At 50.9% G+C, this 22,922-nt stretch overlaps 1 protein-coding gene across 1 annotated transcript; it reads right to left on the minus strand.

Moving 5' to 3' along the window:
* Positions 1-3,273: 3,273 nt before the first annotated feature.
* On the minus strand, positions 3,274-20,007 carry ROBO3 (roundabout guidance receptor 3). The gene is made up of 27 exons (XM_007952135.1): positions 19,848-20,007; positions 15,886-16,212; positions 15,247-15,404; positions 14,429-14,549; positions 14,191-14,329; positions 13,763-13,890; positions 13,363-13,487; positions 11,782-11,953; positions 11,284-11,489; positions 10,948-11,029; positions 10,480-10,645; positions 10,106-10,272; positions 9,296-9,417; positions 8,880-9,105; positions 8,564-8,685; positions 7,697-7,868; positions 7,366-7,551; positions 6,607-6,630; positions 6,485-6,527; positions 6,175-6,314; positions 5,687-5,881; positions 5,396-5,534; positions 5,092-5,301; positions 4,554-4,699; positions 4,315-4,401; positions 3,955-4,116; positions 3,274-3,473 (listed from the first exon to the last, which is right to left on the minus strand). The coding sequence occupies exons 1-27, from the start codon at positions 20,005-20,007 to the stop codon at positions 3,274-3,276; spliced, it is 4,125 nt and encodes a 1,374-aa protein (XP_007950326.1).
* Positions 20,008-22,922: the final 2,915 nt, after the last annotated feature.

Below are 22,922 nucleotides of genomic sequence, written 5' to 3' on the forward strand. Positions count from 1 at the left end.
CAAACACCTTTAGCAAGGGCTAATTAGAAATCAAGCTCGGAAAAGAGTGCTAACCCCCAAAAACCTAGCAGCTTTATCTGGCAGTCCTGAGTTAAGAGGCTATGTGAGGGGGTTGAGGGTCAAGGTGCTTCCTGAGCTATGTGAACCAGACCAGTCTGGGGCTGGATTTCATGATCTCAAGATGAAGAATCTGTGCTCCGGATACACATCAGTTCCTCTCTATTTGCTTTTCCTTTTTTGGATTTTGTGTTTCTTTTAGCTTCCTGAAGCTCTTTGGAAAGCATTTCAATCCTATTCGTCAGTCTTAAGGGGAATGGGAAAATGTACACACTTAGGTCAAAGTGGTAAGAAAGGTCAGAGAGCCTAGGCTTGGAGGAGCAGCAGCTAGCTCTTTAGAATCCAGGGCAGCCACTGAGCCAGGGGACAGAGCAAGAGAAGGAAGCAAAACTTGTTGGGTGTGGGCTGCCCGGGGTGGGGAGGATGCCAGAAGGAGGGAGGGTAGGTAGTATGTGTGTGGGTCAGGGTAGGGCATGAAATCACAAACTTAGAGGCCTTCTGGAGGAAGCAAGTAATCAGTGAGGGGCATGGGCTGTGTCTAAGGGAGTGAGGGAGACAACTATGGCATTCGTGGCCAAAATTTAAAATTCTGTGCCAATCAAACCACTCACCAAAAAACCAAAACCCAAACTCACTGCCACTGAGTCAATTCCAACACACAGTGACCGTCACTGGGTTTCCAAGGCTGTAAATCTTTATAGAAGCAGACTGCCCAATCTTTCTTCCATAGAGTGGCTAGTGGGTTCAAACCACTGACCCGGTTAGCAGTGAAATACCTTAACAACTACACCATTAGAGCTCCTTAAACCATTTGTGTCTGGGCTGAATCTGGCCTAGTTTGTACACACCTTCTGTGAGGGGATCAGGGTGTCTGAAAAAAAACAAAAAAAAACCTGTTATTCCTTTCTTGCCTGTTTCCTCCATAAACTCCTTCTTTGTGTTTTTTAAAAATTATGATTATTATCAAGGGCATGTTCCCTTACAGGAGAGTAGATGTGCCCCCAGAGAATGGCACTGAGTTGGAACAAGAGTCTCAGTATTGGCTATTTGGAAAGTGTAGCTGGTTGTGATTAGGGACAGCAGGTTTGAGCTCCTTCAGGAGGAAGGACAGCTCAGTCTCTCTTTGCCCCAGTTCTCACCTGATGCTTTAGACAGAAGTACAAAAGGTAGTGGAAGCTACCAATGTACACTGATGGACAGCTCCACGCAGTCCCCTTCTTCTTGACTTCCTGCACAAAACCAGACAAACAGGGCCCAGGACTCTGATCAGACTCTTTTTATTGTCTTTTTTACAAGTGGGCCTTAGATATAAAGTGATGGAAAGGAAGGAAGAGCTGTACTCTGTGGCGTCTAAACAAGCTCCTTAGAGACCCCAAGAGCCCCATGTGTCATTGCCGGGAGGGAAAGAGGGATCCATCCCTACTCCTCTTGGCTCACACCCTTGTTTACCAAGGTGAAGGGCTCCCTTACAGGCCCCTGGCCCAAGGATAACCCCTTCCCCATGGAACTCCGCATATTCTCATTGCCTGATCAAGGGTCATCTTGGTTCCTAGAGAGAGAGAAAAGAAGAAAAGAGAGACTTATGACCAAGCCCTGACCCAGGGCAAAAAGGCTACAGGAGAGGACACGTCTCTTTTCTCATCATCTTTTCTCCGGGCCAGTTCTTCTGTGGAGAGCCCAGTACCCTTGTACAAGTTACCAACTCACAGCAACCCCATGTGTATCACAACAGAACTGTATTCCATAGGGTTGTCTTTCTTTCTTTCTCCTTTTAAATTGTGTCGATTTTGTTGTTGTTGATAGGAATATACACAGCAAAACATACACCAGTTCAGCAGTTTCTACCCCTATAATTTAGTGACATTGATTGCATTCTTTGAGCTCTGCAACCATTTTTACTCTCCATTTCCGAGATGTTCCTCCCTCAACAACATAAATTCACTGCTCCCTAAAATTTCTATCTATTCTTTTGAGTTCTGTTGTCACTTTAATCCAATACAGATAATTCTTAAAAGAGCATAATGCACAAGGCAGACATTTTTTACTAGTTAAGCTAAACTATTTGGTTTTAAGAAGACTTCAGGGGATATTTTTGATTTGATGCTTAAGGACTATCTCAGGACAAAAGTTTCAGGGGTTCATCCAACTTCCATGGCTCCAAGAAGTCTGGAGTCCATGAGAACTTGAAATTCTGTCCTGCATTTTTCCCCTTTTGATCAGAATACTTCTATAGATTCTTTGACTGAAATATTCAGTAATAATAGCTGGGCACCAATCAGTTCTTCTGAACTCATGGCAAAAGAGGCAGTTCATGGAAGCAATTAGTCACACATTCCATATCCTCTTTTTATTCCTGACTCTCCTTTTTCCTCTGCTGCTCCAGGCGAATAGAGACCAATTGATGGTCGCTTGCCAGCTTTTAAGACCCCAGACTCTACCCAATGAACTAGGAGATAGAACAGAAGCATGAAACCTGTTATTAGGGCAATTTACTGGGATATCCCATGAAACCATGACCCTCTCTATACGGTTTTCAGTAACTGATTTTTCAGAAGTAGATCACCAGCCCTTTCTTCCCAGGAGTCTCTGGGTGCATTTGAACCTCCAACTTTTCAGTTAGCAGCTAAGCACATTAATTGTTTCTACTACCCAGGCACCGGAGTGGAAGGGGGACGTCCAGAATCCTCTATTATGTGCCTTTTTGCCCTCTTCAGGAGTGTCTTCACTCTCAATCACTAGGTCCCCTCCTTTGGATACTTCCTTTGCAAGCTCCTTTCTTCCTTTCTATTTTCAGTTATGCCTTGGTCCACATTCCCTAGCCCTCTACTCTCATTTATCTGTGAACCTCCGCCCCTCCCCCCACATTTTTAAAATTTTTATTGTGATTTGGGTGAAAGTTTACAGAGCAAATTCATTTTCTATACAGAAGTTCATATACCTTTTTTTTCATGACATTGAATTCCCCACAATGTAACAGCTCTCTTCCCACTTTCTCCCTCTTCCCTGAGTCCCTCTTTCCTATGCATTCCTGCCCCCCTGAGCTATCTTCCTTTGTAAATACTGTCCTTCTGGTCTCCCATGAGTGATCACTCTCAGAAATGCATCTACTTGATGTAAATGTTCACTCTATATGCCTGTCTACTGTTTGGCTGGAAGCCACGTAAATGAGTTCAATTCCAGACTGAAGGTTAACTAGGGGCCATAGTCTCAGGAGTCTCATTTAGCCCCCACCTCTTGACGCTTGTGTCCTGGCCTTTGGCTCTGACTCCGACTCCGGCTCCGGCTCCGTCCAGGGCCCCGGGAACCCCGAGAGCTGCTGGAGCCTCGTGAAGAGTTGCTGCCAGCTGTGGAACAGGTGCTGGTGCCCTGGCCCCTGGACAGGAAGCTTGGTCTGCTGTATGGGGGCCAGGACTCTTCTGCTGCACAAGAGAGAAGAGCTGGGCTCAGACAAAGAGCAGAACATCAATGCTCCCCCACTTTCCCACCCTGGCTACAACCTCGGCTCTGGGAGAAGAGTTTGGGGGCAGACACATCCCAGACACTTGGGAGAAACAGAGTGCCAGCAAACAGTCTTGAATAAGAGGTGCTCAAAAATGTGTAGGCAATTCCCAAGCAGAGAGATCCTTGGAGAAGGAGGGACAGAACAGCCAGATCCCATTCTTCTCACATCTGGGCTTCTAGTCCTGGAAAAGGACACACCTGGGGACTTCAGAGATTTTACTCAGAGGCAGCCAGAGATGAGTGAGCCTTTGATGTTGATCAAATGTAGGAACATGACCAAAGGGGTGAGCTGGATTGAAAATCCATCAATGGCACAGTCTGTATACCACCAGCCTTTAGTCCCAAAGCCCAGCTTCTTGAACAGCAGCTGGCCTTCCCACTGCCCTGCCCTCTTACCACCTGGGTGAGGGCACTGCTGGGCACCCAGGGGCACCATCTGCACCGCTCTCCTTTCTCCACTGTGTTCCCGCTCCAATGAGGAGATGCTGTCTGCTGTTCTCAGCCCTAAGGCCCAGTTGGTCTCTTCCTTTGGTGGTGGCAAGGGTGGTGGGGGCAAGTCTAAAGAGAGACTTGTCTTCAGCAGAGTCTCCTGCTTCTCCTGATACTAATCTTTTTCCCACCCATACCCCTGGCACCAAGAGACTATAAATGACAGTCCAAGATTTGGCTCACCTGCCCCCTTCCTTCAGCCCCCAGAGCTCACTCTTGGTTTTCTGCCTGTCTCCCTATTGACTGTCACCATTTCCCCAACCTCACCCCCAGGACTATGTTCCCGCCTATAGGGAAGAGCCTTGGGTTTCTTCCGGAATCGGGCCCGGGGTCCTTGAAGTGGAGGAGTTCTCCCTGCAGCATTAGGGGATGGAGAAAGAAGCAGGTAAGGAAGAGGACCAAGAAAGGAACCTGAGGGTGAAAGAGATGCAACCTTGGAAGATGAAAATTCCAAGGCAAGGGGTACAGGGAAATAGGAGTGGGAGTTGAGGGTCCTATGAACTCACCTGGGGCACTGCTGGCTGCACTAGGGACAGGGCTGAGGTGATGGGAGGCTGCAGGGCCAGCACCCAGGCCAACACGTCCTCCTTCATGGCTACTCAGAGTGGGCTGGGATGCACTGAGAGGAGAACTTTGCCCAAGGGCCACCTTCCTGCAATGACATGAGGCCTGTGCATTTGTTCACTTGACAAACACTAAGTGCCTACTATGTACCAAATATTATGCTAGACACTCAGTCTAATACTCAGATAAACAAGACACAGCCTCTCTCTGGCAAGAGCTCCCAAGCTAGTGAAGCATGGGGAGTACTATATTGTTGAAATGTCCCAGGAAGTTTGCAGAGTCACTCCAACAGAGAGACAGTGAGAGACCCTGTCAGCCCCCACTTTCCTCCTCAAATCTCACTTCCACCCTGATCAGCCCTGAGACCTCTGTTCCCCAGAGCCATCTACCCATCCATCCATCTGTTCATCCACCCATCCAATCATCCACTGACTATGTACTGAGTATTTATAATGTGCAAAGTACTTTATACCTCCCTACCTGGGCATCTGATGGAGACAGGGAATGTCAGTGGGTGGCTGAGGAGGGTCAGGAGGTGAGGGGGTAAGAGTGGCTGTAGATTGCTGTCCATAGGAGGGAGTGGGAGAGGGGGTTTCCCCTCTGGATGAGGCAACCAGACACCCTCCACTTGAACTGGGCTTGGCCAAGTGGCCAAGTGGCATTGATGGGCACCAATCTTCTACCTCTGAGCTGGAGGCAAAAAGGAGGAAAGTAGGAGTGGAAAAGGTAGAGGGGAGAGCAGGTCCCATGTGTGTAGGACATCTGCAGGGTATAGCAAGCTTACCTGCCCTCCAGCTCCTCCTCAGGTCCCTCTAAGCAGTTCAGTTCACAAGAAGGGGGAGGTGGTGGCAGAGCTTCTGGCCAGTTTAGAGAAGGCATTTGCACAGGTTTCCCCAGAAGCTTCACTTTGCCTCCCCTGGCTCCTGAGGAAAGTAAGATGGAGGCACACAGAGATATACAAAGGAAAGATCCAGGGATGGGGTCACAAGTCAAGAGAAAGTGCTGGGTGGATGAGGGAGTTTTGGGGCTATTCTGGACAGGACTAAAGTGGGGGTGTTAGGGATTAGAGTCATACCATTGTCCCCCTGGCTCCATTCTGGAGGAGCATACTGGCTCCAGGTGCCTGGATCCCCTGGAGGCTGTTGGGGAAAGCCCCCATGGAAGGTCCGCAGCTCCTCCCCAGCTGGGTCAATGGTGCTGTAGACAGGGCCCTCACCAGGAGCAGCAGGGCCTCGGGCTGTCTGAGCCAGGTAGAGGGAGATCCCTGCTTCTGCAGAGCAGGAAGGAGGCCCAGGAGAAGAGACAGAGACCAGAGGTAGAAAACAAGTGATAACAGAAGAATGGAGGGCAAAAGGAGGTCCCAATGGATTAATTTCTTCCCTCATCCCAAACCTTATGGCCCAAACCAAGGTATTCAGACAGGTTAGGTCTGAGAGAGGCTCCCCAGACTCACGTCCTGACCAACCTCAGAAAGACTGAGACTCCTCGGCTCCCTTCAGTAGGTTGAGAGGAGAGAAAGGTGCTGGGGGCCAGGGTGCTTCTGAGGGAATTAAAACTCCTCACCATTGTAATATCTGTCATCTGGGTCAGGATTGCTGGGACAGCAGCTTCCCCTGGGTTCCTGGGCTGAGGGGCTTCGAGATGGGTGGGGCCACGAGTCTGCCAGCCATGGGTAGGGGGCAGGGCCAAGGCTCATGGGTGGCCTGAGGGAGAGCATGTGAACTTTGGGGATGGAGAGCTTGACAATACCAGCAAAGTCGCAGGGCGGTACTATAGTGTTTGGGGTGGGACGTGAGATATGGTTGGCATGGGACAGGCAGTGAGGCCTGAAGAGAAAGGAAAGTGGTCACTTCGTTGAGGTTAAGGCAATTACCTGGAACTGGCTCCAGAGAGGCCCTCTGAGTGTGGGAAGGACACTGGGGAAGATGAGTAGGCCAGATGAGAAAAGAGCCCATACTTTTTGGGTCTTATCCCCACTGGGAAGAGACAGCTTACCTGCAGGAGTATAGGCAAAGGAAGCTTCCGAAAAGGAACATGTGGAAAAAAGAGGAGGAGAAGTGGGAGAAGGGTCAGAAATACCCATATTCTTGTCCACCTCTCAGCCCTGGTCCCATTCCACTACTCAGGCTGCACCTTGACCAGCTTCATCAGAATTTCTGGGACTGGGACTCAGGTGTAAGTATTTTTCTAAAGCTGATTCCTATGTATATGTAGCCAGTGTTGAGAACCACTGAACTAAGAAACCTCAGAATCTCTCCTGAGATGCAGTGTTCAGGTACCCTCCTTCAGTAGACCCCGCCCTTCCACTCAGACCCCACGAGACAATTTACAGCTCCGGCTCTGAGTCCCTGGCCACCTCTCCTACAGCCAGGCCCGCCCCTTCCGGATGTGACTTAAACTGGGAGTTCCCCCTCCAGACTTTTCCTTTCTTTACTGGGGCTGAGCTGTAAAAGCTGCTCACCTACGGAGGCGCTTTAGGGGCAAATCTTATTCCTCTCTGGAGGCCCAGGTCTCGCCCTCCTCAAGTGGTGCTGAGCTCTTGTCCCCGCCCCCTTCGAGACCCCGCCCTTTTTCCCGGTCCGGAGGGCGTCCAGGTCTACTCTGCGGCCCCACCCCACCCCATTAGAGCCGTGCTTCTGGTGCAATCCTTCACTCTTGTGCGCCCCACCAGCACTGCCTCTCTCCCAGGACAAAGGGATCGTGTGGCTGGTCCTCTTCTAGTCCCTTCCCTCCCTCCCTAGGTGCGGCTCTCACCAGTATAGTGGCTGAGCTCCTTACGCTGTTTCTGGCGCCGGTAGAGGGCGGCGCAGAGCCCAAGGAGCAGCGCCCCACAGGCGGCGCCGCTGCCCGCGAGGAAGGCCGGCTTCCGTAGCACCCTAGCAAGCCGCTCCGCCAGCCCCCAGCCCACCTCGAGCCCAGGCTCCAATTCCGGCGGAGGCGCTGTGAGGGTCAGAGAGGTGAGGGGAGGCGGGACCTGGAAACCTAGGAGCTGGGAAGGGGCTGTCCCTGACACCGCAGGTACAGCTACCCCAGGAGCCCTCCTCGGCTCCCGCCCGGCTCTCCCACCTCCCACCTACGGACTCACGTAGCTGCACCAACACCGGGGCACTGGCCACACCGACGCCAGCGCTAGTAGCTGCCGCGACCTGGGTCCGGTACAGGAGACCCGGCAGCAGTCCCTGGAGCACAGCGGAGCGTGCCCAGCCTGCCACAGACCGGTTGAGGTGGAGGCGACTCTCATTGCCCAGGCACCAGATCTAGGGTGTCGGAGAAACGGGTTTAGAGAGTCAGAAATGGGATTCTAGCCCCACAAGAAAACTTGAGGCTCAGAATGTTGGAGGGGTCTTGTTAGGTGCCGTGGAATCAAACTTACAGTGACCCCATGTACCGAGTAGAACTGCCCCATAGAATTTTCTTAGCTGTAATCTTTACAAAAGCAGATCTCCCCAGAAGAGGCTGAGAGAATTCCATCAAGTGCTTAACCCTTGCGCCATTACAGGGCTTACCTGCCCCCGCCCAACTCCTCCCCCCCCAAAAAAACATTGCTGTCTGACCATTCTGACTCATAGTGACCCCACAGGACAGAGTAGAACTGCCCCATAGAGTTTCCAAGGCTGTAATATTTACAGAGCCTGCCACATCTTTCTCCCCCAGAGTGAAACGCTGGACCTTTTCATTAGCAGTTAAGCACAGGGCCACCACAGCTCCTCACAGGGGCCTTAGGTACGCATAATTCAGTCTGGAGACAACACTATGAAACCTCTCTTCTCTCTCCAACCTCAAACCTAGATCCAAAACGACCCCTAAGTTCCCTTCCCGCTAATCCTAGCCCCTGGGTCCTTTCTCTCCCTGCCTTCCCGGGCCCTTCCATCCAGTCCCTTCTCAAACCCTGTAACTATCAGCAGGGACAGAGACAGGACTGAGTGTGTTGTGTCCTTCTCAAACTCTGTACCTGGTATTCCTTGATGATTCCGTTTTGCTGAGAGAAGGGTGGAGGTTCCCAGGACACAGTGATACTGCTGTTGCCATCACCCCCCAAGGTTACTGTCACTCCCTGGGGGGGACCACTGGGAGCTAGGCCAGGGTGGAGCATGATGAGAAGGACATAGACATTGCAAGCTGCCCCCTCATGCCCCCATCCCCCTTCCTGTTTTAACATCTTAGGGACTTGAGAGGCACCCATTCATATGCTCTCCTCCTGGATCCTTTCATCCTCCCCCACTCTCTCTTCCCTCTTGTCTATTTGTCAGCTCTGTGGCCTTCCTTACCCTCCTCAGGAGTACGCCTGGTCACAAAGGGACTTTCAGCCCCCAGCCCCTCTTGGCCTTGGGCTTGCACCTTGATTTGGATTTGGGCCCCTGGTGGGAGTCCTCTTAGCACAGCACTTTGCTGGTTTGAGGACTCTAGGTCTAGCACTGTCCAGCTTCCCTCATCAGGGCCTGCAATCCTCCAAGATACCCGGAACCCTTGCACCAGCTGGACTGGGCCATCCATCTGCAATTGACAGAACAAAGCATACAAGAAAGGGAGGCCGAGGCACACAAATCCTTCAGGCCTACCCCCTCTTCTATTTATCTTGCCTTGTCCAGACACTTACCTCCCACTCTCCCACACTCATTCTCAGAGGCTCCCATATCCCACATCATTATCCCTGGCCCCAATCTCATCCCTATGCCACACTTACAGTCCAGGAAACCTGCAGGGTCCGGGGCCCAAGGACTATGGGCTCCTGCATTTGCACAGTCACTTCAGTCAGGCCCTGCTGGCCTCTCCATGGGTCCTCCATTGGCCTGGAAGGGTTGCTGTCTGTTGACCAAAGAGCCCATTCAGCAGGGGTCAGCAAGGACAGAGAGACAGGACTGAGTGTGTTGTGTCCTAACTCTGCGCTGTGCCACAGACTGTACTACTTAGTACCCTAGGGTCAGTAAGTGGTTGGTCGAAAGAGTAGCTAGCTTTCAGGGGTGAGCCTAGCATCCACATAATATGAATGTTCTCTCTGCATAACTACATATGCACTCTTTCCAGGCCTCAGTTCCTTATCCCTAACATGAAAGTGACCCCTCTGTGGTCTCTTCTAGTTTTAATAACCTACATGAATCCTATTGCCATCAAGTCAACTCCGACTCATAACGACTCCCGACTCCCCTTAGATTTTCAAGTCTGTAAATCTTTACAGATGTAGATTGCTTCATCCTCCCACAGAGCAGCTGGTGGGTTTGCTAACCTTCTGGTTAGGAGCCAAACTCCTTACCTACTACATCACCAGAGCTCCTTTAATAGTCTACATTAGCTATCTGTAAAAGGCACAGAAGTGAGAAACCACCAAAGATGAGTCCATCTCTCTCTCTATCTGCCCCCTCACCACCTCTCTGAGAGGGAAGCATGGCCTTCCAGATCAGACCACCAGTATAGACCTGCCATAGCAAGAAACAAATATTTCAGCTACCATGGTGCCATGGATTTGCAGTGGGGTGAGGGCTCTGATCTTACTCACCCTGGGTGCGGACAGGCTCAGAGACAGGGCTGGGCTCACTGAGGCCCCAGGTCCCCACTGCTCGAACCAGGAACAAGTAGATAGTATTGGGCTGCAGACCACTGACTGTGTGAGTTTCTAGCTGCACACCATCTGCCACTGTCCGCCACGTATTGCCAGCTGCTTGGCTGCAATGTTAATGAGGTGCCAGAGTTGTCTGAGCCAGGTACTCCCAACCTGTCTGCTTCATCTCACCCATTGTCTTTGATCCCTTAGCTAATTCTCACCGTGGGAGAGAGAACTGGTGAACTCCTCCCCACAATAGCAAAGACCTTGAGGACATAGGGTCCCCTCCCTTTAGTTTTCCCAGGTTTGCATTCAAACTTCCTCCTTACCTGAAAGCCTCTATCACATAAGAGGTAACTGTGGCCCCAGCCTGGGGGTTGGGCTTCCAGGTTAGGGTGATGCTGTTTTTAGTGATCTCAGTGACCACTGGCTGAGAGGGAGGCCCTGGAGGAGTACTGGGTTCAACAGGGGGTTCTGATGACACTCTCCAATCTTCTGCAATGAGGAGAGAATCTTTGAGTAGAAGAATGGGAGAAGGGTGCCCTAGTGTAAACTGCCTCCTTCCCAGAGAAGCTGTGGAGCTGTGACAGTGGTCATGATGGAGAAGAAGTCATAGTATATTAACCCCTACTCACATCTGCCTCCCAGGGGACCATTGCTGTCTTTCTCATCCCCACCACCATGAAATGGCATTTGGAATATAAAATAAGTCCTTGAGTCTTGGAAGATAATGACTACCCTTGAAGAAGATTTGGAAAAATGTGCTGGCAAAACAAAGGAATAGAGAAAAAACTCACCCTGTTTCCTAAGCCAGGCACTCCATGTGGCCTCACCTGTGGAACTCTTGGCCACACAGCTGTAGAAACCCATGTCTGTCTCCTGTAGAAGGATAAAGAGTACTGCCAAATGCAATGGAAATAGAGCAAGAGAGGGCAAGGAGGTAGAGGCAGGTGTGCAGAAGGATGAGGAGGATGCTGTATATTTTCTTCAAAGAAGGTAGAATGATAGAGGGGGGTGGTCTGAGAAAGCAGAGGGATAGAAATGGAATGAGAGTCCCAGTGGGTGCTCACTGGAGTTGGGAAGGTGAACCAGGTGGCATTCTTAGTTTCTCTGGACCCAGTGGAGAGCCTCACCTGCATGTTGCTAATGTACAGGGTACCATTAGCCATTAGGCTGAGCTGAAAGTCATCCCCCAGCAGCCACTGCCCATTCTTCTTCCATCGGACACTGGGTTGAGGGTTCCCTGTTACTCTGCATGGCAGCCACACAGAGGAGCCTAGTGCCAGCGTCTGATTGGTTGGTCCCTGGAGGATGATGGGAGGCATCCCATCCAAGGATGCTGAGAAAAGAAGTTGGGCAGCTCAGGAAGGATTCTTGATACAGGCAACCAGCCCCTTGGTCCTCATTCTCTGTTCCTTCATCCCTCAGAGATCAGAGAGGACTTCAATTATCATCTATAGGCTCTGCCTAGAACCAGCCATTTGTTAGTGGCTTTTGCTTAAAGGACATGCCTTAAGAACATACTCTTCCTCTTGCAGACATATAGTATAAAATCCAAGAGAAACCGGTGTCTTTAAGCTATTATTACCCTTGAGAACCATGAGTTCAGTCCTAAGCCCATAGACACATACCTTCTTTTATCTCCAACAGAGCCTTGGCCAGAATGCTGCCAGCCACACTGACAGCCTGGCACACATAGTAGCCAGCATCCCCACTCTGTACTTCAGTGATGTTGAGCTGTCCTCTTGGAGAGACCAAGAAGCGCCCTGTGGGCTGAAGCGACTGACTGGGGAACAGTAGAACCTGGAGACAAGGAACCAAGAAGAAAACCAGCAGGCAGCTGGAAAGAGTGAGAGCTTCCCATTCCCATCAACCCCAGAATCTAGAGAATTCCTAAGGTTCTACTTTATACTCTGTCCCCAGCCAGCTATGTGACCTTGGACAAACCAGTTAAACTTATTTAAAAAATGAGGGAATTTGACTAGATGATTTTGAGTTCCAATTCCTCTGTGACTGTGGGAAACTCTAAACAAGCTGTTTAACTTTCCTGAGCTCCAGTCTGTCCAAATATGGCTCTTAGAGGATAGTTACAAAGATTAAATGAAGTGATCATATGAAAATCTTCTAGCACACTGTGTGACAATGTCAGATTCTTTCTCCTTTCTGGCTTTAACATTTTGCATTAGATGGATACATGGAAGATAGAGAAACAGGTTAGGATCTCAGGACCTGCTCTCATCCCCTACCACCATCATCAATTTTTTTATTCATGTGAAAATCTAATTAAAATGCAGCAATCCCAGGTTCTAGAGATGTTGGGAAAGTGTAGCTGTGGATTTAAAATGAGATGATGATTTGTCAAGGAGCTCTAGTGGCACTGTGGTTAAAGCATTGGGCTACTAACAAAAAGGTCAGTGATTCGAACCCACCAGTTGCTTCATGGGAGAAAGATGAGGCAGTCTGCTTCCGAAAAGATTTACAGCCTTGGAAACCCTATGCGGCAGTTCTACTGTGGCCTATAGGATCACTATGAATTGAGATGGACTTGATGACAGTGGGTGATGGTGGTAATGGTTTGCCTGTCTTCCTAGTGAAATGGGGGTTAATCATACTTACTATATCATATTGCCTTTGTTTCCTAGGAGTAAAAATTCCACCCTTTCCTTACAGGCAGTTACTTATGTTATAACTTAAGTTAATGTTCATTCTGGTAGTGTGTTCTAGAATTTGTTTGCTGAAGTTGAAGAGGGATGACTGCAGGAGGTAGAGCTCCCCCTGGTTGAATTCCTTGTCAGCTATTAAGTAGAAGAGCAAGTCATGTTCTACCCACAGACATTCTAGGTACAGTACTGAGTGATATGTTAAACCCAAAAACCTAAACCCAAGGGGTCATGGAGTGGGAAGATTTAATTGAATTTGCTACATACTTAGGACAGCCTGGCCCAAAATAAAAGATTCTTCAAGGAAGAACCATTTAGAACTTGTTCCCTACCATCTAAACGTATTATCATTTATAAAGAAAGTGCCCAATATATTCCAGGTCTTTAAAGTCATTGTTTTATATAATTCTCCCAAATAATTGGCAAGGTTTTCTGAGAGAGCCAAAGGAAAGAAAAAAGAAGCCCTAGAAAGGAGTCTACGTAATGTAGAAGGAGGGAGGCTAAGACCCAGAGGAAAAGCTGGTGAGAAGGGCCTTGGAGATGACCACCTACTTGACTCCCCTCCTTCTGCCAGAAGATGGCAGGTGGGGGGTTTCCTTTGGTCTCACACTGGAAAGCCACACTCTCTCCAGGAGCTGCCATCTGATCCTGAGGCTGGATCACCAGCTGAGGTGGGACTGGGAAGGGGAGGGGAGATAAAGGATAAGAGAGTCAGGGAGACTGAGGAAAGAGGAGAGAGAAGCCCAAGCTTGGGTTAAGTAGGAGCAGACATCCATCTCTTGCCCAAGCCTGTGTAGCTTTTTTTTTCCTCCTCTCCCTCCTTCTAGAAGACTCAGGTGACCCCTCCATATCCCCACTCTGTCATCCACCCTCCATTTTCCTCCATACTTATCCACCCTCCATCTTCCCTCCTATCTGCCCTGCTTCAGGCAGTCCCCTGTGGGACCCTCACCGTGAACGCTGAGGGAGCCAGATGCTTCAGCACGGCCCACGCTGTTCTCCGCCACACAGGTGTAAGTCCCCTCGTCTTCAGCACTCACCCGCCCAATCCAAAGGCTGTGGTCACTTCGGATCTCATACCTGCTCCACTCCCCACCCCCAGGCTGAGTTGGCCACAGCTACAGACCCCTTCTTTCCCCCAGGACATCAGGATCAGGGCACACAAAAACAAAGCAGAACTCAATAGGGACAGAAACTTATATATCCTTGGAGCCATAAATGGAAAGAGATGGGGACAGGATAAGATAGGGAGCATGGGCTCTGGGGAACTGGTTTCTCTTTACCCTCAAGTGAGAGGGTGTCTGAATCCCAGTTTCTAAAGCAGGGTAGGCTCTTGAGCTGATTGTCTCTCTTTACAGGCAGGAAGAGGGGGTTTCTCACCTGCCTGGGGGCAGTTCCCCATCCTCCTTGCGCCAACTCAGATGAGGAGGGGGATCCCCTTGTACTTCACATGGGAAATCCACAGGGGCATCAGCCAGGACCACCTGATTACCTGGTCTACGTAGGAATGAGGGGCGCTCTATGGAGTAGGAGTGAATGAAGAGTCAGGGGAGTCTATGCTGGTAAGTACTCCCTAGGCTACCCATATCCCACAAGTCAAAAAGTTCTCCATTCCTACCTAGCACCACAAGTTCAGCTGGCCCACTCTCCCGTTCTCCCGCCATATTGGAGGCCACACACACATACATCCCTGCATCACTCTTGAGTGTATGTGACATCATCAGCTTCCCTCCACGGATCTGCAGAGTAATCATGGTAACTTTGGTTCTTAACAACCATCAAAAGATTTGCTATGTATTATTTATTTGATCCCACAGCAAACCAATGAGGAAAACTAGTCAAGTTGACCCACTTATTAGATAAGGAATCTGCCAGGATCTTTTTTTTCCCACAGCCCAAACTGCCTCTCATCAATCACTGAGGCATCATGCTCCTCACCCATCTTATACCGATTCCATCCTACCCATCCTGACCCCTCACTCAATAGCTGATTCTTCAGTCGCTGGACAGGTGATGCCCCATCTCAAATCTCCAGCCTAATCACCTCCAAGCTGTTACTCCCAGCCTCTCCAAGATCCTTAGAGTCAGGCCTTCATTCTCTGTGACACTTCCTGGTCCTTCAAACCAAAAACCAAACCAAACCCATGTCTTCCAGTCGGATCCCACTCATAGTGACCCCTCCTTGGATTTCCAAGGAAGTAGATTGCCTGATCTTCCTTCCAAGGAGTGGCTGGTGGGTTTGAACTGCCAGCTTTCTGGTTAGCAGTCAAATGCCTTAGGTACTATGCTACCAGAGCTCCCCTCCTGGTCCTTAGCTTTCTGTAAAGATTTACAGCCTTGGAAACCCAACAGGACAGTTGTACTCTGTCCTTTACAATAGCTGTGAGTCAGAATCAACTCCACCCACATCCAGTCAGCCATGGCCCGGCCCCTTACGGTGATCCTTCCCTCCTCCTCCTTGATTTTTTCACTGTTCTTCTTCCAGGACACCGACGGTTCCGGGTGGCCACGAGGAGGGATGCATTCCAGTACTGCAGGCTCCCCCACTGCCACCACCAAGTTCCCAGGCGACTGCCGGAAATCATCTCGGAGGACTAGAGTGAGGGAGAGGGAAGGAGAGTATGGTGTAGGGGAGCTCTGGTGGCGAAAACGGTTAAGCGCTGGGCTGCTAAGCAAAGGTTGGTGGTTTGAACCTATCCAGCAACTCTGTGGGAGAAAGACCTACCAACCTGCTTCCTTAAAGATTACAACCAAGAAAATCCTGTGGAGCAGGTATACTCTATCACGTGGGGTGGCTATGAGTTGGAAATGATTGCATGGCACCTAAGAACAACAGGGCTGATATAACTGGATGAGAACACAGGGAAACTGGCTTGGGCAATGTTGGATCCCCGTAGACTGGAACTCTCCCCTAAGACCACCTCCTCCTCTGACGTGGGCGTGGGTAACAGAGCCCAAAGGTCCCAAAGGAGGATACTGAATGGACTGAGATTGGGACTTCTCTGAATCGGATTACCTTGTGTCCCATCGTCTCCCCAGGGTTCTGCAGCAACAAGCTCACGCCAGGATACTCACCTGCCACTTCCAGCGAGGCGTTTCTGCTAGCTGCTGCTCCCAGGTAGTTGCGCGCCACACAAGTGTAGACACCTTCATCTGGCCGTGCTCGGCGCCCGTGCATGATACGCGGGAAGAAAAGGGCACCACTGGGCAGCAGGAGGCGGTGCGCGCGCGGATCGTCGCGGGCAGTAGCCACGCGCGCCCCGTTCTTATACCACTCGATGTTGGGCCGGGGCCGGCCCTCGGCGCGGCAGGGCAGTGTGGCCGGTTCGCCTCGGGAGACCAGCAGGTCTGGAGGCTGCTCGACAATGCGCGGCATAGCATCTTCTGGCGCGATCCTTGACCCTAGAGAAACGGGGTTGAGGGTGGCACAAAGACTCAAACTGGGAAACTGGAGGAGTGATCGAGGCCCCAGAAAGAAAGAGAACTTTCTTGTCGTTGTGTCTCCTATGCTTCATCTGCTAGAATTCAGTTCTGCCTGAATTTCGCTAACCCCCTCCGTCTGTGGGCTCCAGTATGCTGTTACTGGCGGAAGTCCCACATTCTCAGACTTGAGCAGAGATGCCTGCAGACAGGTAGATCAGTAGAGAAATCAGGACACAAAGTCTTCCATAGGCTTTCTGGGCGGCCTAAAGACCCTTGCCTCCTCTCTGGTCAAGTTTAAGTGGGGAGTGACTGGGCCAAGTTTTGGTGGGTAGCCTGAACCTCTGCCAAAAAAAAAAAAAAAAAGTGTCCTTTTCTTCTGCGGATCTCAGTTCCGCGTCAGCGCGTGCTGTGGAAGACCAGCAAATCGTGTGGTTTTTCAGCTCCCACTAGTTGGTTCGCACATCGTCCTTGCACAGTGAACAACCATAAGCAGTGCACCTGATCCAGCACTCGGTTCCTCACCTGCGCACGTGAGATGGGAAATGCGGGCGAGTCTGAGGCGCATAAGAAAACCCGGGTGTTGGGGGGGGGGGCGCGGAGCAGGACACCTAGGTCGTTCTTAATATGGACTCCATGAATAAGCCTCAGGTGTGTGTATGTGTGTGAGGTAATCCCGTGAATTCAAAGTTATTGGATGCAAATAATACTGGGAATACGTGTAACGGACGTTCCTTTATCCTAAGAGGTGCGTGGTTTTTAGTAAATTATCCTACAGGGTGATGACCCAAGAAAGGTTAAGAAGCAGTGGAAAAGAGGGAGTCCCTTGTTCACTCTGATCATTTCGCCTGCGTATTCTGCCCCTCTTTCACACTGGAACTACAGACGCCTGCCCGCTTTGTCTTCCATTGCACAGCTTAAGAATCAGGACCTAGGTACCCTTTATGATCAAACATCCCCAGCTCCCAATTCTGCCATCAGAAGTGCATTTTGACCCGTAGGGACCAGTAGGTGGCGCTGTAGCCTCGCGTATTTTGGCGTTCTTAAATAATGACTTACACGCTCTGGTAGCATAGTGCCTATGGCACTTGACTGCTAACCAGAAGGCTGGTGGTTCAAACCCACCAGCCACTCCTCGGAAGGCAGGTTGGGCAATTTACTTCTGTAGTGATACCGTCTCGGAAACCCAAGGAGGGGTTCCTATGAGTGGGATCCGACTTGTTGGCACTGAGTTTGGGTTTTTTTGGTTTAGGCCTTTTGGAAGGAGCTCTGGTGGTGCACTGCCTAAGGCATTGAACTGCTAACCAGAAGGTTGAAGTTCAAACTCACCAGCCACTCTGCGGAAGGAAAACTGGGCAATCTACTTCAGTAAAGATTTACGCCCTCGGAAACCCAATGGGGGGGTTGCTATGAATCCGAATCAACTTGATGGCAGTGGGTTTGGTTTTGGTTAGGCATTTTGTTTCCGCGCCTCCTCTCACTCTCTCCTGCCCTGCTCCAAAATCGGCAAGGAACTCTTGATTCCAGTGTCGGTCTGGGATTGCTTTTATTTCCCGCCCCTCCTTTGGAAACTCTGATGGAGACAAAGTTGTACTGGTGGCCCTGTGCAGGTGCCCTTTTGGAGACAGTGTAATTGATTGGGATCAGGCTGGTTCGTTTCCCTTCATTTGGAGAAGGGAGTAATTTTCAAGACCTACTCACTTCCAAATAGAAATCTCTGTTCCTCACCCCTATCTTCTATAACATCTCAGTCCCAATTTAGGCAGACACCATGGTGGGCGATGTAGAGGTAGTTAAGAGCTTAGGTGTTGCTGTCCAACCAAGCAGGACTACAACCTCACACTTTCACCTTCCCCAGCTCTAAGAACATGGGCAAATTATTTAACTTCTCTGAGTCTCAGTTTCTCTACCTGGAATATGGGAGAATTAATAGGACTGTCATAAGGTTATATATATATATATATATATATATATATATATATATATAAAGCAGTGGGTAAAAAAAAATAATCAATTGGAACAGAGTGGATTTCAAGTCATGATACCTCATGTATGTCAAAATATAACTATGTTCTATCGGGTAAGAATCAGTGAATCACGGGTATTCTACGCCATTATTTATGGATTCTTTGTCCCCAACCCACATCTTATCCAGGATCCTACACTCTCTACCTGGCTCAGATTCTACCAGGCCCCAGTAGTCTTTTTCTTCCCTCTCACAGAAACCTTGGGTGCGATGGAAATAGATTTAGGTCTGTTATTGCCAACATTTTGCTTCCTGCTGGTTTTATGACCACTGGGGTATCATTCACTTTCTGAATTTGTTTCCTCAGTTGCAAAATGTGACCATTAATACCTTCCCTATGTACCTTCTAGGTTTTCAAGCTTGAGGGAGACAATCAATGTCTGATGAAGAAAACACTGTAAAGTCGCTAGGTAAGTAGAGGTGTCATTATCTGAGGTGTCTGTGCTAAATGCTGTGCTTAATCTTCTGGATATGTAGGAGGTCTCAAGATTGGAAAATCTTGTCTCATTATCCTCTTCTCCCTACTCCTTCCATACATGCCACACCCTTCTTCTGGTCTGCCCTCTCTCCCTAATTCCTGCAGATAACAGCTGCAAGCGTCCCGATCCTGGAATTTCTTTCCTGTCATTCCTGGTCTCAGGAGATACTTTGACATCAGCCTGATGAATAGCTAATGACCATGTTAATGAGGCTCTGGAGCTCCTCCCCCAGCACCTGGAGTGTCTCCTCTCAAACAAACACTCATGCACTCTGCCCAGGTCCGGTTTCTCGCTACCTTCCAGTGCAGGTGGAGGGTGGAGGGACGAAGGGAGGGTCACTTGAGGTAAACCACTGCGAAAGATGCCTGAGAGGGGTTCCCGACACGGCCAATAGGGACGCGAACGGGCTCCCCAGGCTCCCGGCGAACTGCTCTCGGGGGCTCCCCGCTGCGCTCGGGGAGAGCGGCTGTCTCAGTCATTTATTAATCATCGTAATTAGCGGCAACGACCTCGTCACCGGCACTGCCTTTCCACCACAGCCTTGCGAGCGTGGGCCGGGCGGGAGTCCCGCCGCAAACTTCTTAGTTTCTCTGACATGACCACAGCCCCTCCCCTTCGGTAGTAAACACACCCTACATTTGGGCTTCCTCACCCTTGTCCGAAATGAGTTCTTGGAAAACAATGGGTACCAGGTACCGAAGGAAGATGTGCTTCTTAGGTGGGTCACCGAACGGTCAGGCCGGGCTCACGCCCGCTGCCGACCGCTCGCCTCCTGTACCCTCCCTCCCCGGGCTCAGGCCCTGCTGAGCTCTGGGCTGCCGGTCACCAGCCCCAGCATTCCTCACCTGGGGTGCGTGTAGGGGCGGCTGGGGAGTTGGGACTTCTTGCACTCAGTGGCCGTATTATCCTAAACCCTCCACGTGGCGCCGGTGCTGAACCCCCAAACTGAAGCCCCCAGGTGCTAAAGCCCCAAACTGCACTTGGCTCCCGGTACCCCTGGCAGCGTAGAGAGAGGGGGCGTTCTGTCCTGGACCTTGGAGCACTCTCCAGCCTTCACCCCTCCCATCTCACACCAGCCGGGATCCGACGTCCCCAAGCCTGCAGGGTCTCACCGTTGAGAGAGGGGTCGCCGGGAGGCACCAGACTCTGGTTGAGCGCCGCCAGCGAGGAGTTGAAGCCCACGAGCAGCTCACTGGAGTTGGAGATGTCCCCGGCCAGGGAATCGGCGAATAAGTTCATCTGCAGCAGTGTTTTGAGCAGGTAGCGCAGCATGGCGCAAGTGAAGTGGGCTCGGGGCCCGGGGCTCGGGGCCCAGGCCCTGGGTCCGAGCCCCGCGGGCCGGGAGCCAGACGGCCCTCCACCGCCTCTGTGCGCTGCCTCAGCCACGATGCCGCTGTCCCGCCGGCTCGCGCGGGTCGGTCGGTGCCTCCGCATGCCCTCCGCCTCCTCTCGTCCTTCTCTCCACCCCCCCACCCGCCCGGCCCCCTGGGAGTTGGGCGGGCTGAAAGCAGGTGCCACGCCGATCACTGCGTAATTAAGGGATTAATCCGTCTCACTCAGCCCTCCCACCTCCACCCCGACGGCCACTCGCAGGGCAGGAGACTAGAGTCGCGTAGCGAGAGTTGGAGTCCCCGCCCTGTCCCCTGCGCTCCGCGTCCCGTTCCTGATGCACCAGGAAAGTTTCCCTCCTTTCTCGAAGCACCGAAGATGAGAGATGGGGTAGGCTCTGTTGGACTCCGCCTTCTACCTGACTTTAGAACAGGAACCGCTGCTCACTTCTCTCAGCCCTTAGGGAAACTGAGGCAAAGTACAAACACGCTCCTCTAGCTCTCAAAGGTGAGCCAGAGGTCCTGGCTTCCATTCCCTCCCAAGTGCTGGGGGTTTAGCAGCAGGAGTGACGGTAGTTGGGGTGGTCTGCAGCAGGAGTTGGGGTGGAAAGAACAGAATACCACACAAGGTCCACCCTCTTCGCCTCCGGGGATGGAGTAGTGCGTCCTGGATGGGAGAGCTGCTGCGGAAGCCCAGACCTAGGAGTTCCAGCAAGAGACTCAGAACCAGGATAAAACTGGAGGGGGAAAGCTTGGGGAAATCTTGGCAACTCGCATTTATTTGCATACCTCTTCTATTTATTTGCATACCTTTTGCATCACTCCACACTGACATGTTTTATTAAATTGTTTTACATTTTAAGGAGACTGAAGAGAAATCACGGACTCCTGGACAGAGACAAAGAGAGCAATATTGTTTCTGTGAATGCAAGTGCAAGGGAAGAGACCAGATTGATGCAAAACTCATGCAAATCTGGCTTGGAATCAGAAAGAAAGAAAAAAAAACCCACAGTGGGAGGGCTCAGCCTTCTTACTTTTCTGGAGTTCTTTCTACTTAAAGATCTTTCAGACCCTCACCCCACAAACTCACACACATTGCTTAGCTGAAGATGACATTGGGATGCTAGCGAAATAGAGTCCTGCCTTCCTATCTGGGGTAAGGACCCAGGAGGACCTTGCTGATAGGTGAGTGGAAGGATACTGGCTCAGCTGTGGGGTTCTATGAAATGAACAACCTGTGGTGGGGTAGCTATTTCTGAAGGAGGAAGAGGCAGGAACAGGTGGAGATCCAGAGAAGTGGGTGTTGCATAGTCTTGTAGACCTGAATAAGCAATCAAGAGCCCAGATAAGTAGAGTCAAGAATTGGAGTATTTCAGGTCCTCAAGTGAACCAGGGACATTGTCATGGAGTGAGGGACCTGTCCCAAAACTCCTCCTTCAATCCACAATCCTTGCAGTGGAACCTTTAAGTGCCTTCCTACCCCCTTGCCTCAGCTCTGTGTGGGGCTTTGGAAGGCCAGCCGCACAAAGGGGTGGGGATGGGGGTAGGGATAAGGCCTTGTGGGAAGCAAGGCCCTGGGTGCTGTTCTTTCAGCACCTGGTTGCCAGTGCTGGTCTGGGGCTTTGGTGATAAATTGGAGTAAATTGTGAGACACAGGCTGACTGGGGTAGGAGAGGGGCTAGCGATACATTCTTCCTAAAGTAAAAAGATACTAGAGATAGAATTTGCTTTAGGGCCAGGTTGCACTCAGGCAAGAGATGGTAAGGATATATTCCCTCACAAGAAGTCTAGCCCTTCAAGAATGACCAACCCAGAAAAGAAACCAAAACCAAACTCACTACTGTCCAGTTGGATCCAACTCATAGCGACCCCTCCTTGGGTTTCCAAGGCGGTATCCCCACGAAGGTAGATTGCCCAGTCTTCCTTCTGAGGAGTGGCTGGTGGGTTTAACCACCAGCCAGCCTTCTGGTTAGCAGTCAAATGCGTTAGGCACTACACCAGAGCTCCTCGACCAACCCAGAAGTAGGTTCCAATCCTGTGTTTGCCAATTACAAGATGCCACTGGTCTAACCTCAGTTATTCCATCTGTAAACAAGGAAATACACTGCTTGATCTGATCTGATCTTTCAGATTCCAGGTCCCAGAGACTTCTCCTCTGTCCCCTGCTGACCACCGTGACCTGGCTTCCATCCAACCAGAGTCCAACCAAGCCAGAAATCCTGCTTCCTGGCACCCAGCCCTGCTCGGGGGGAGGAGGGCTGCAGCATACAGGAAGCTGAGTCTCACCATGTGGATCCTGCCGGGTCCTAATCCCTTGATTTGCTCCCGGTCGGCCTCTCAGCAAACACAAGCCCCACTAGCGTCTAGGGGCTTGTCACCCTGTTAGCGGATTTGTTCCCAGAGACAGCGCAGTTAATTGGCCCTTTATGTAGGGATCAGGGCGTATTTGTTCTGGGTTCCCTCAGCGGAGGCGGCAGTTCAGCCCACGGGCAGGGCTACTTCCTAATCCCTGTCATCCCAGGTTTGGAGGCTGGACAAACAGCGGGACCAGTACCGCCCGCCCCCCTTTCCAAGACTACCTCAAGTGGAATCTACAGCCTTCTCACCCCTTCTCAGCGCTCTCTTCCGCCCCACTTCACTTCTTCATTTTGTTTCTCTCCGTTATTTCCCCTCTTTGTATTTCCCTGTATCTCTTAAGGTCTCTCTTTAAACTATCTCAGATATAATGCCAAAGAAGGGCAGGGGACAGAGAATAAATACTTTCCGGTGTTCAGGGAGCCCTGGACCTGGCAGAGGGTGGGAAGACGAGGCCCAGCAGCAGTCACACCTCCCTGATCTTCCACAGCCCTCTCCTTCTCT

This window comes from Orycteropus afer, unplaced genomic scaffold (genome assembly GCF_000298275.1).
Source record: "Orycteropus afer afer isolate SDZICR_OR568_19922 unplaced genomic scaffold, OryAfe1.0 scaffold00325, whole genome shotgun sequence".
Classification (NCBI taxonomy): Eukaryota; Metazoa; Chordata; class Mammalia; order Tubulidentata; family Orycteropodidae; genus Orycteropus; species Orycteropus afer.

What these genes read in the sequence shown, in the direction of transcription:
- ROBO3 (XM_007952135.1), bottom strand. Translation starts at nt 20,007, where the DNA reads ATGCTGCGCTACCTGCTCAAAACACTGCTGCAGATGAACTTATTCGCC. An exon ending in TGAGCCTGTCCGCACCCAGG is followed by an intron (nt 9,418 to 10,105) that starts GTGAGTAAGATC and finishes TTTGGTCAACAG; the next exon opens with ACAGCAACCCTTCCAGGCCA. An exon ending in GCGGGAACATAGTCCTGGGG is followed by an intron (nt 4,117 to 4,314) that starts GTGAGGTTGGGG and finishes GTCTCTCTTTAG; the next exon opens with ACTTGCCCCCACCACCCTTG.